Source organism: Lagopus muta, chromosome 3, assembly GCF_023343835.1.
Source record: "Lagopus muta isolate bLagMut1 chromosome 3, bLagMut1 primary, whole genome shotgun sequence".
Lineage (NCBI taxonomy): Eukaryota > Metazoa > Chordata > Aves > Galliformes > Phasianidae > Lagopus > Lagopus muta.
Genome location: NC_064435.1, coordinates 62,420,739 through 62,433,614, shown reverse-complemented (window position 1 = coordinate 62,433,614; position 12,876 = coordinate 62,420,739). Strand labels below are relative to the sequence as shown.

The following is a 12,876-nucleotide window of genomic DNA, read 5'->3' as shown; positions in this document are numbered from 1 at the left end:
CAACATATCGTTTAATAGCAGGATGAGCATTCAAAGCAAAAGTAAAATACTTGACACACAATCTAACTACAATGGTTCTTATCTAAAGCCTGAAATTTGTAGGAAAGTGACCTATTTTAGACACTGCAGACATTGCTTTTATAAAGAAAAAGTTTCCCAAGTTATTTTCCTCATGATAAACCCCTTTTAAAACTTGAGGAAAAGGCTAGGAACAAGTAGTCTCATTTGGACATTGTCCGTTACCAATCTTTAATCTCAGAGAGAGGCTTAAATTATTTCCTATCTGCTTCTTCGCTCACTTTCAATCACCAAATGGAACTCGTGCATTTTTAGATCAAACAGCTCCACCAAGTACGCAGTTCATCTTTTTCCCCTTGCCTTCTTGCACAATACGGCACATAAAAACAGGTTCTTTCTTGAAAAATAGTGTTCTATTTCAATACTGTATTCACATTTACAGGCAACAGAGCTCAAAGTTTGACACCCAAGCTTTTCAGTGAAATGTGAGTTTTCCATTTCTGGAGGCTGGTGGATAACTCCAGTAAGTGACAGCTTAATCTAGGGTACCAATATTCTCTCCATACCCATTTTCATCATTTTTAGATCAGGCTCAATGTCCTCACTGTGATAAATCTCCTATAAAGATTTCTGCCTCCACTATGAGCGGGATATGGAGCAATAACTAAACTGCTGCAGTTTATCTCCCAGAGGTATAAAAGTAAAAGAATACCACGTTCCTAAACAAACTGGGTAGAAACTGTGACAGTTCAATAGCAGCTTCTTGTGCAGTTCAGCTATTCCTGCAAGAAGAAAAATCCTGTCCTGGATAGCAGGAGAGATTGGACGGATGAGGGCACAATCTCTCATGGGTAGTGATGTAAATCATTCTTTCAAGCCAGAAGGAAGTCAGCCCATTTTCACTTTCTAGGACTATCATGTTCAACTACATTTAAGCTACTGGTACAGATTCTGAGGTCTACATGAATAATCTGATAGGCTGTGATGGAATGAATATCAATATCTGAATGGATGATCGGCCTTATTAAATTGAATGGGACAAATGCATTCTTATTTTGTACCTTAAAAGTAATTTGATAGTTTTCATCAGTGCATACAAAGTACGTCCAGCCTTGCTGATTCAGAGTTTAAGAGCTTACGCTGCAGATAGACATCATTACCAAAACTTGGTGATGTATATCTCAAATCAAATGCATGGAGCTCATTGAAACTTGAGGAAGACTTTGGCATTACTCTGAACACATTCTGAACATGCCTCCCATGGCACTGTTGCATCCATTCACATTGCTTCCTACTAGAAAGCAGCCTGCTACTCACCTTCTTATGCCTTATTAAGAGCACTTGTTTTTTGTATTTCTTGTTGTAAATCTGTAATTCCAACTTTTTGTTTTCTTTGCATAGTTAGACTCACAGATATTACAGACAGTTCAATCACACATTTCCCTACAAATGAAAGCTTCCAAATGCTAGTACTTCATAAAAGCATGAGCAACTACCTTTAAAGTTAGACCTTCATTTGTACTTATTTTTATTTTCCAATCGATATATGATAAAATATTTGGAATAGCATAGGTGCATACCGAACCAAAAAACAGCTACTATTTTAACTGAGTCTGAGAAATAGACTTCGGAGGTGTCAGAATCTCAAAAAGTCACCTGTCAATCAGCTCACCTCTGTGTGTACCTCCTTGATCCAAGCAGATACAGCTCCCCCAGTATTACATTTCCCAAAGATTTCTTCCCCACCTGTCATTACTGACAAGCCATTGTTCTGTATTCAGCAACCAATGCAGCAATTCCCATACACATAAAGTCTGACAGTCATTAATATACATGAGTGCTACAATTTATCCTCCAGTTGACCTAAATACATATCCACCTGTTACGTATCGAGAATGTGACAGTCTCATTCCCTAGGACAGTTTTGAGGAATTAAGCAAGTTCAGTCACTCACAACTGCAAATTATTTTCATAACTGTACAACGGAGACAGTCACAGGAGACATCAGTTGTCACACTCCCACTCCACTGTGGGGATTTAAAGAATGAAGAATTACTGGAAGGGGTATCCTAACACAGTATCAGCAAGAAACTAGAGGCTGAAACTGTAATTGGAGCCCGAGTCTTATTCATTATCTAGTGTAAGAATTCATCTTCCTATGCTATTGGGTCCTATTTTCCCCCAAAACCACATTACAGTCTAACTGCACCTCTCATCACTGCCTGCCTTTCATCTTCCGCCCTTACAACATTGTGCAAAAAAAACAGTGAAATAAAAAGAAAAATCATACAATTATAGAACTAATATCAATAGGTATTTTTAGTATTTCAGGACTACATTTTTGGCCTGAGCAGCTTAAGCAGCAGCTGAATGCCCTAATCTTTGTAAAAAGCTATTAAGTAACACGGCACCTGGAAAGTCTGCAATGGAAGATGTAAACCCTTAGCTATCAACAACAGGGCTGACTGACATAACTGACATCTGACTTCGTAGTAGTCGGATGAACCAAAAATGAACACACAGCTCCTCCAGCTCTAGTCACCTTCACAACATCACCTAGATTACAAAAAGATATGAAATCTTTATTTTTCTACCTCTATAACAATTTGTGGGCATCATCAACAACAAAAGCCTACTGAGAAACATGAAATTCAGTACTCTCAATTAATAGATAGAAAAACACAGACAAAGGCAAAATCACTTTTTCCAAGATTATCCAGCAAGTAAATGGCAGAGTATAATCACAATTCCAAGTCTTCTAGTTTATAATCCTATAATCCTGTTTCCAAAAGTCTGTATGTGGTACCAACTAAGCTGTCTAAATGATAGCCATAAACACTCCATTCTTTTGAATCCTCCACACAAGTATCACAAACCGACCATTCGGATGACGACACATGAATAATCTATAGCCGTATCAAACAATTGATATTACTTCAAATATTAAGTTTTTGACCAGCACTAAATTCAATAGTTTTAATTGAAAAAACATTTTTTCCTAATTATAAGTTGTTCAAACAGGCTGCTGAGTCTGTATTCTACAATAACCCAAGCTAAAGCTTTGGGCTTGAAGAGGAAATGCAAGCATAGTGTTTTGTGCACTTCTCTCCAGCACAGTAATTGTACCTGTAAGTTTCATTCCCTGTTGCAGAGAGGAATTATGACTGGATTTAACAAATACCAAGCTGATATGAGTAAACATGCCCCTGAATTCCACACGTAACTACATTGTGATTCAAACTTGTGATCAATTGCTGCTCCTATCCCTGACAATTCAAACTTGCAGATCTCCCTTTTCAACATTCAATGCTGCTCAGTCTGAAATCCAGCACAATTTGTTATATAATCAATGAATATACAGATGTTATAATTAAGAAATATACAAGTTAGGCTTACCCTTGTCCTGGGCTCACCAAGAGGAGTGATCTCCAGAAGAGATCCTTCCCCACTGGTAGTCAGCTCTTAAATGGGGTCTTCCCGTGGCGCAGCTGAATTGCCTTCACCTGTGCTCCCAGGGCTGACTCACTGCTCACCTCAGGTGGTCAATCAGAGGTTCAGGCCATGATTCAGCAATTCTCATACATTTGTCTTTTAACAGGGCACCAGTCTTTTATTTCTGACAGAATCATGGAGCTGGATGAACTGTTTGAGAGGCAATTACCTTCCCCCAGAAATCTCACAGACTCACTTCATCAGATGGGCAACTCATTTAACCCATGGCTCAGTCCCAGCATATTCCCCATGATCATCTAGAAAAAGGGTTGAGAAAATCACTGGGTTTTCTAAAGTTATTTATGCTGTTTACCTTAAAGGGATCTTAATAGCTACACTCATCAACTACTATAGGGGTTTACAACATATGGGACTTTTTCGCCAAAGGAAAATATACACCAGACACCTAAAATAAAAGGGAACTGTCAACTTGAATTGGAAAATTAGAGCTTTTAAAGACTCCAGTTAGACTGCTTAATTGGTAACGTGCATTAAAGCAGGAGTAAAATTTTCCAGGAAATTCTTCTGCTTACATTTAAGCACGCAAGCATTTGGAAAGTATTACTACAAAAGTAATGCCTCCTATTTTACTATGCTGGAATACAATACTAGAGGTAGATGTTGGCATGGTATGGCAGTAGAGGCTGAACCTTCCCAAAAATATTCCATTACATTTTGATGCTGTGAGACAGACAGACAAGGAACAGTATGACAAAATAGGGTATGATGTAGAAATATGCATTTATTAAGGTTTCAGCAGTGGCAACAGTGAAGTGAAAGACATGAAAACACTTTTTCAATGCAGTGGAATACTGGTGGGAAGGTTCTATTTCTACTGCCATACCACCAACATCCACCTCTCACACTGTGGGCCAACATAATGAAGCAGGAGGAGCAGCCCACTATAAATCAAAAGTTGAAACATCAACTTTCAGTATAACATATTTTTTTTCCCACTATAGAGCCCAACTACATTTTATACTGTTGGTTCTGTAACCAGTTTTCAACATTAAGGTTTTCTTAATGGAAGAATTATAGTGTGTTGTAATAAGGCACTATCAACCATATTTATTTTTGTTTTGTTTGGTATGAAGCACAAATATATTTCTGAGTCAGAGGATTTCACTTCACTCTTACTAACTTAAAAGTAAGCTGATAGTAAGAGAGACTTTGAGGCTAAGAAATTAAGAGGTCCGGAGTTGTGTCTTCCCATGTTATTTCTCAGCATCCACGGTTTGAAACAGGGTCAGTGCAGTGACTGCTACACTACGAATTTCGGTTACTTCGCTTTTAGAGCCAAGATCCAACACCGTCACTTTCTGATTTGTCCCCAGCAGCCAGCTGGGACAACCAGGGAAGAGGGAGCGATCCCGATGACACGGACGTACATACAATTCAAGGCCTTGCACGCAAGCACCACGTTTATTGCTTTCCTCCCTTTTGGGACACACTCCCAGCCACTCACGAGCGCCGCACACACGGGGCTACAGCTTCCGTTGCTTGTGCCGGGGATTGGTCTTGCAGCAGACGTACAGCCGGCCCCGGCGGCGAACAATATAGCAGTCCTTGCAGCGCCTTTTTATCGACGTTTTAGTCTTCAGCCCCGCACAGAGCTGCAGCAGCCCAGGCAGCGGCGGGCCGGCCAGCAGTACCCGCCTGCGGGCGGTCTCCCCGCTGCACAGCGGCATGGGGACGGCCGCCATCCACCACCGTGGCGCCAGCGAGCACAAGGGCGAGCGGCCCAGCGAGCGGAGCGGCCCGGCGGTGACCCTGGCCAGGAAGGACAGCATGATCCGCGCCCTGCGGGGACAGCAAGCTATGAGCGCACCGACCGCCACCGGCTCCTCGCCCTGCTCCACCCTGCCCCCTCTTCTCCCTCCCTTCAGTGAGGCGCAGCGCGCGCAGCCCGACCGTTACCGACCCCGCCGACCCAAAGGACGACAACCGCTCCTCTTCCCGTCGGGCCGAGGGCGCCTTCCCGCGTGAGCCACGCGCACGCGCAATGCCGAGGCCAGGCGGAAGAAGGGGCGGAGGACGCGTGTGCGCCCGCCCGCCGAAGCGGGCTCAAGATGGCGGCGCCCTGGGCGACCTTTCACTGCTTGCTGCGGCCCTGGGGGCGGTCGGTGCTGTTCCGTCAGGCTGCTGCCGTCTCCATTCGGTTCTATGGTGTGCGGGCTGCCGCCACGGGCGAGCTGGTGACGCACACGGGGCAGGTGAGGGGCTGTGGCGGAGGGTCTAGTGCTCGTAGGCTGAGGGCTGGGAGCAGCCCGCTAGGGAGCTGGCTGGGTGCGGGGAGCTCTAGATTTTCTTGGGCGTGGAGCCAGCCAGGCAGGCAGTAGCTGAGGGAACGTTTTTATCTTATGTCGTTGCGAAGCTACACTGTTTGCATTTTCTGCCCTTAGAAACCTTGGATAGACTGAACCCATCCATGATCTTGTGTTGTTGTTTTTTGTTTTTTTTTTCCTCTATGCTGATGTACCCATCTTGCAAATCCCCTTTTTTTGTGGCCTGAGCAAAGTACTTCTCCGTAGGCAAGCATCTTCTACTTGTTTCCCTTCATTTTGAGTGTATGTATGTCACTCCATAATGAATGTCTTTATTTATTTCTGTAGAACCCACAGCAGATACGAGTGTGATAATATATTTGGTAGAGCAGATTCTCAGCTACAAAGAGCTACTTAACAATATAGTCACCACTATTAGCTGTGCATTTTGGCCAATGATGAACGAAAGTTTGCATGCTGAACTCATAAAACTCTGCACCAGCCGAGGTGATTTGCTGTTGCCAGTGCTGTAACGCAGCACCTACTGCCTCACTGTGTTCTTATGCACTGTTTGGTCTCCATCAACGGTGAGCATGCATCCACGAGTGCCAGTGGGTGCTACTTTTTCCTCATAGAGAAATTTGATGGCATGTCCTCGCTTCATCTTCATTTCCTTGTTAGATGCCGTGTTGTCAGACTGCCACACTGCTGTCATCTGTCACACAGTGAGAAAATATAATGGAATATTGTCAGGAAGGTTCAACTCAGGAGGGGAGTCAGCTCTTTGAAAGGATAGATAGATAACAGCAGGACAAGGGGAAATGGTTTTAAGTTGAGGGAGGAAAGATTTAGGTTGGATGTCAGGGGGAAGTTCTTAACAGAGGGAGTGGTGAGGTGCTGGAACAGGCTGCCCAGAGAGGTTGTGGATGCCCCGTCCCTGGAGGTGTTCAAGGCCAGATTGGATGGGGCCCTGGGCAGCCTGGTCTAGCATTAAATGGCAAGGTTGGTGGCCCTGCATGTGTCAGGGGGTTTGGAGATTCATGATCCTTGAGGTCCCTTCCAACCCTGACCATTCTGTGATTCTGTGAGCTTCTACTGCCATACCACCAACATCTGCCTCGGATGTTGTGAGCCAGTGTAATTAAACAGGAGGCATTACTTTTAGAGAAACCCTGGATATTAATTCTGAGTTATTGCAACTCTGTAGTTCATTAGTTCTGATTAGAACCTTCTTGTAACACGTTTAATTCTTGACAACCTATTCCTGTTAGGTGATGGTTGAATCTTTAAGTTGATCCATGAAAAATGGAGAGAAAGTTCTTTGGAAATTAAATGTTCACAATGTTATGAACCAGAGTATCTAGACAGCATACAATTTCTGTCAGATAACTGGCTTACAGTAGAGTTGAATGCTTCCTTATTTAATGCATGCTATAGAATTCATTGTTGTTGGATGCTACGTAGTCAAAACTTGTGTGCATGTTTTTTTAGTCATAAGCATTGTAGTTAACAAACAAAAATAACATGTTGGCAGATAGGAGGTAATCTTGTGTAAGTAACTTTTAAGTTCATTTCTTGTATTCTTCAATAAATACATACAAGCTAAGTATGGCAACTAGAGAAAGCCATGTAATGTTTTGTGGAGTTCTGACAGAGGTGTGGCTGTGCAGTTGATGTTGGAAGGCCATATATATGGCTACTTGACTGTTTTTCATGTATATTAGAAAGTTTTATTTTATTCATATATATATGTGTACATACATAAAAAAATAAAACTTAAGTTTCGTAGTTCAGTTCACCTTCCAGATGACACTGTGATCAAGGAACAAGTAATAAATCTGTTGGTGTTTCTGGTCATTGCTAAGGCTTCTATTTACCAGCTTTAACCACCTCTGCCTTGTTGCTTCCTACCCCTTATCTTCTGTTTTCCAACCTATGTTTTCTTGAGGAGAAAGGGGAATTGTTTTTTTTTTTTTCTCCTGTGCAGTGCATGCTGGCAAGATGAAACTTGTGAAGTGCTTTAAATAATTCAATCATGATAGTGTTCTTAGCTTTTGTAAGCTTTGTTTGTGGTCAAGGCTTTTTAAATAACACGAAGTTTGCTTCATATTTCAGGTGTATGATGAGAAGGATTACAGGAGAGTTAGATTTGTTGGACGGCAAAAGGAGGTAACCTACTACTACTTTCTCTCCGAGGAGTGGGAGTAACTTTATTAATGTGAACTACCTGTCAATGACTTGGATTTGTAGCATGTTTTAGTTTTAGACAATCTTTTATGCGCTTACAATGTCTTTAGGCAGGAAAACATTGCATATTGTAAAAGATAATCAATAATAGCTACCCAGAAAACACATACTAGACATATTTTTGAATACTCAAACTATCTTATGGGTAAGTAATACACTGAGGATACCAGTGATTTTTTTAATGTGTATTTTGATATTTCAGGTTATATGTTACCTGTGACTTGTCCTAGAAACTCAGATTTTAGTGAAGTCACAATGCTAGTATGGTTATGTTTCCATGCATAATTATGGTAACAAGAATTCTGTGACTTACTATGTTTAAGAAGAGGAAAGAAATCCAAAACTCGTAATTATTCTCTCTGTTTAAGAAAGGTGTCCTTTAAGAGTAACTAAATTCAGAAAGTTCTCAACATGTAGTAGTGTTGTATTATTCGTAAGAAATACCTGGCCCTGTTTTTCTGTAGGGATTGTGTTACACGACGTGACGTTGCTTGGTTATTGACTGAAGTTAGGCCCTTCAAACATGTTTTTAATATTTCTTCTTTTCCAAACTATCAGTTAAATTTCAAAACTGGAATAAGCTGAATAAAGACTTGCTCAGATGTTTTATCTGGTCTTGTTCACTTGCTGGCCTTTAGGAGAGAATTAAATATTGTTTTAACTCGTCCGTGTTCACCAGTACCTGAATATCTCATTAATGTCTTAGTGTTAATGCTGTAAATATATATGCATACAAAAGACATTAAGATGTGGTAGATTTTTAACGTGTTCACACATAAATATTAAATATTCTAATTAACTTAATTATTTTAACTATATTTTTGAGTTTTTATGTTGAATTTTCCTCCATTCAGGAGTTTCATAAGATACGAGCTATTTAACTCATACTGCATAGCAAAAGTAGGAATTCTACATGGGAAATAGTTAAATGAGAATGCCACTGAACATGTATTAAGCAGTTTACTTCTGAGAGGATCCTGATGAAGTCTTTTCCAAATGCCATGTTTGTTTCTGTGTTAGTAGGAGATGCACTTTGGCTTTAATTCTCTAGAGACTGTGGGTCCCCTGATGTGCTTTTGTGAACAATTTATTTCTGGCTCACTTTTTGTATGAAGGAATTCTGTAGTTCATCCTTTGCTCTACTTTTCCCAGCAAATGGCAAACTGCAAGTCTGTTAAGCACCATCAAATGCTTGGTTTTAATTGTGATGTCTGAATCAAATTTGCATGGCTTTACGGTTATCTTAGAAGTTTCCCAAATGCATTTTGACTGGTGGTGTTGAAACTTTGCAGAAGTGTCTACAGTCTTAATGCTGTCTTGTTTCTGACGCTAGCCTGCTGAGTTGATGATAGTGCTTTCTCAGTTCTCTTTTCCTTAATGTGCTCTCCTTAATCAAACTGGAGCACTTACCAGAAAAATGGTCTCAATGGCTGCACAATTTGGACTGCAGTCCTTGGTTACACATGTCCTCAATGAAGTCTGACTACATGCCTTGGTTTGGCACATGGTTTCTCTGAGCTCATGCCAGGCTCTAGGAGACAAGGTCCAGGTTATTTGTATATTGTCCCTTCAGTTCTGTCAGTCTAATTGTTTGGCTAATGGAATCCATGTGTTTTAGTTGAAATCATTGTTCTCTATGCGGAGTCTTGAATGTTTAACTGTAGAGAACCAGGGGATTAATGATCTCTGGTAAGGGTCTGAAACAGTCACTGTGAAAAGACTGAGAATGGCAGCTATTAAACTGCATCTGCTGCAGCCAGAACAGTGTAATCTTGTTCTTGTGTAATCCCAAAGATACCAGAGAATCTAATACCACACACACCTTCCACTTCAGCTCTACCTTTCCTATTGTGCCAGCGCAGCAGCTGAAGCTGTGAGATTAACTAACAAAAAAAAATTTCCTAAAACTCAGATTCCTGCATGTTAGTGAATTTTACATGCAGTGTAATAGACAATGCCTTATTTGGGGTTTCATATATATTTTTTAATAAACTTGTATGTGTAACGTTATCTTTGATAGAAATAGTTTTGTGACCTAGTTAGACACAGATAGCTTGGATGGAAAAAAAAAAATGCTATGGATTCTACCCAGGTGCAAGTCACTCAGCTGCATGCCTCTGACACACTCAGGCAGTGGTTATGTTTGTCAAGTTGTGCAGACATGCTCAAGTAAAAGTCCTACAGCCAGTGACATCCAATTCAGGAATTGTGTATAAGGTGAATTTACAGAGCAGCATGATGTTCAGATGGTTTTTTTTGTTTCTGATTTGGAACAATTTGCTTTTCTAATTGTTAAGCACCATGGTAATGGGTTTTTTTTCAGCTTCATATGCAGTGGTGCAATAACTTGTATGGTAGGAGGCTCTAAGCTATTGGCAATTTTCTCTCCTAACCTTACTTGTCCCACTGTTATTTTTGAGTTTATCAGCGCAGAGTCTTTTTGCAGTTTTATCATCTAGTGGCAAAAGTACAGTACAGAGGCAGCATCAGTTAAATATTTTCTATTTTCAGCTGCTTGCTTGTTCCTGCTCACCTCTTTGCTGAATCTGGCTAGGTCATGTTGTAAGCCTGAGCACTGTGTCAGGGAAAGGGGATGGTTTTTGCTGCATTTAATATCTTCAATTTGCTGATCTATTTTACAGCACAACCTAAATTGCTGCAGCTGTGGGCAAGGTGGAAGGAAACATTTTGGAGCTTCTCTAGATGGCTGCAGTGGAACTACTTGGGGAAACAGTAAACAGCACTTGTTTTCTGTTTGGTTAACTTTACCACTCAAAAGCTTTTTTTTGTTTGTTTTCCCTCTTGCAGGTGAACAAGAATTTTGCAATTGATTTAATAGCAGAGCAGCCTGTGAGTGAGGTTGAAAGCAGAATTATATCGTGCGATGGAGGTGGTGGAGCTTTGGGACATCCTAAAGTGTACATAAACTTGGTAATATTGCTGTTCTTCATACAGCCTGTTTTACTTGTTAGTTCTTATCTGTAAGATGATATTTTGGCATTTCCCATGAAATGTTCATGGGAATCCTGGTAGTTCTGAAGATTGAAAGATTCCATTGTAGAGAATCAATGAAGAAATAAGGCCTATATCTTTCTATTTTCCTTGACAGTAGTGATACAGTGTCTTTCTGGGGAGTAATAACATTGAGACTGCTAATGAACTCAGTAGAGTTCCAGCTGATTAAGTTTTGTTCTCAGGCAAACTCTTGCAGTGGATGACTTTGTCTTTGCTTGCTCATCTAAACTTTGGTATTTAATACTCAAGAGGATAGTGGGAGATGCTAGTGTCCTTTAGCAGCAGTGTTGTTGCAACTCTCAACTACAAACACAGACATTTATATTTGAACAAACTAAGCATTTTATAATGAATCATTTTACATTCTTCAAAGCAGATGTTCTGATATCCTAATTCAAACTTGGAAGCTTGTTTTTATTAGTCTTAGGAAGTTAATGTCTATAGCACACTGCCGATTTGTTGACTTCTTTTGCCCTGCATTACACTCTTCAGGAATTCTTTAGCTTTTGTTACTTTTGAGATCTTTGTATTAACAGACAAATTCTGCAACATCTGTAGTTTAAATCTTGAATGCTAATACCTGCAGAAAGTTCTGTAAAGTGAAACTAGCAGCTTCTGTGTTTTTATATTTTTGCAGGACAAAGACACAAAGACTGGAACGTGTGGCTACTGTGGACTTCAGTTTAAACAGAAACATCACTGAATGATTACCTGCATGCTTGCACATATCTGTTAAGATGTTAATGCTTAACTATAAATAAACAGTATGCTTAAAAGCTCAAGACGAACATTTGTGTTTATCTTAACTATGGAAAGTCCAGTCTGCACAGCTTTAAAACCTACCTTTACAAGTATTGATGACCTAAAAAGCATATTATCTGTATGGTACTTATTTTTGTTTTTATGGCACAAGTGTCTTGTTTGGCAGGCTTCTTTTGGACTTGAAGGTGGCATTAGACTACAGCAAAGATGGTTTGTGACAAGTGGACTTGTATTCTTTTGAACACTGAATTGGATTTAAATGACTGGGCAGTAGATTATCCTGGAATATTGTTTTTTGGTGTTGTTTGACACTGTTAATTTGCTCATGGCTTTGAATCTAGCTAGGTTCAAAAATAAAAGCAATAGAAAAATCGAATATTCAGCACTGTAACATTTACAGATGTGTATCTCAGAAGCAAGACTGGTCTTTGAATTAAGCAGCTGTGCTTCCTTTGTTTTATAAAAAGTGTGAGTTGAAGGGTGTGGATATAAGCACTTCTCTTCCATATGAGAAGATTAGAATATAAATAACTAATTTTGCTTGGATTTCACACATTTGAAGCCACTTTAGGAATTGGTCTCGTCAGATTCAATAAAGTAGAGTTACTGCTCCATTTCAGATACCATCTTTTTCTCCAATATTTTGTTAGGTGGGGGCTCTTAGTTGTCAGGCTGTGTAATGCCACTGAGGCCGTGTTAGGCTGTTTGAAGGACATCATCTTAGAACCATGGAATAGAATCCACTAAACCATGTCACTCAATACAACATCTAAACATTTCTTGAACACCTCCAGGATGGTGATTTCACCACCTCCATGGGCAGCCTATTCCAGCGCCTGACCACTCAAAGAAGAAGAATTTCCTAACATCCAACCTGAATCTCCCCTAGTGCAACTTGGGGCCATTCCATCTAATATTATCTTTAGTTGTGCAGAAGAGGCTGGCTCCCACCTTACCACAACCTCCCTTCAGGTAGTTGTACAGAGCAATAAGGTCAACCCTGAACCTCCTCCAGACTAAACAATCCCAGCTTCCTCAGCTGCTCCTCACGAGGCTTGTGCTCCAGATCCCTCGCTAA

At 40.5% G+C, this 12,876-nt stretch overlaps 2 protein-coding genes across 2 annotated transcripts; one reads left to right on the top strand and one right to left on the bottom strand.

Moving 5' to 3' along the window:
- Positions 1–4,904: 4,904 nt before the first annotated feature.
- On the bottom strand, positions 4,905–5,513 carry MRPL36 (mitochondrial ribosomal protein L36). Its single transcript, XM_048940481.1, has 2 exons — positions 5,428–5,513; positions 4,905–5,310 (listed from the first exon to the last, which is right to left on the bottom strand). Exon 2 carries the CDS (start codon positions 5,298–5,300, stop codon positions 4,995–4,997), a length of 306 nt encoding a protein of 101 aa, XP_048796438.1. The 5' UTR covers positions 5,301–5,310; positions 5,428–5,513; the 3' UTR covers positions 4,905–4,994.
- Positions 5,514–5,520: 7 nt separating this feature from the next.
- NDUFS6 (NADH:ubiquinone oxidoreductase subunit S6) lies at positions 5,521–11,818 on the top strand. The gene is made up of 4 exons (XM_048940480.1): positions 5,521–5,723; positions 7,890–7,943; positions 10,830–10,952; positions 11,674–11,818. The coding sequence occupies exons 1-4, from the start codon at positions 5,580–5,582 to the stop codon at positions 11,737–11,739; spliced, it is 387 nt and encodes a 128-aa protein (XP_048796437.1). The 5' UTR covers positions 5,521–5,579; the 3' UTR covers positions 11,740–11,818.
- The last annotated feature ends 1,058 nt before the right edge of the window (positions 11,819–12,876 follow it).

Excerpts from the sequence above, each read along its gene's own strand:
- MRPL36 (XM_048940481.1), bottom strand. The coding sequence starts at position 5,300 with ATGCTGTCCTTCCTGGCCAGGGTCACCGCCGGGCCGCTCCGCTCGCTG.
- NDUFS6 (XM_048940480.1), top strand. The coding sequence starts at position 5,580 with ATGGCGGCGCCCTGGGCGACCTTTCACTGCTTGCTGCGGCCCTGGGGG. Across the intron at positions 5,724-7,889 it reads TGGTGACGCACACGGGGCAG|GTGTATGATGAGAAGGATTA; the intron begins GTGAGGGGCTGT and ends TTCATATTTCAG. Across the intron at positions 7,944-10,829 it reads TTGTTGGACGGCAAAAGGAG|GTGAACAAGAATTTTGCAAT; the intron begins GTAACCTACTAC and ends TCCCTCTTGCAG.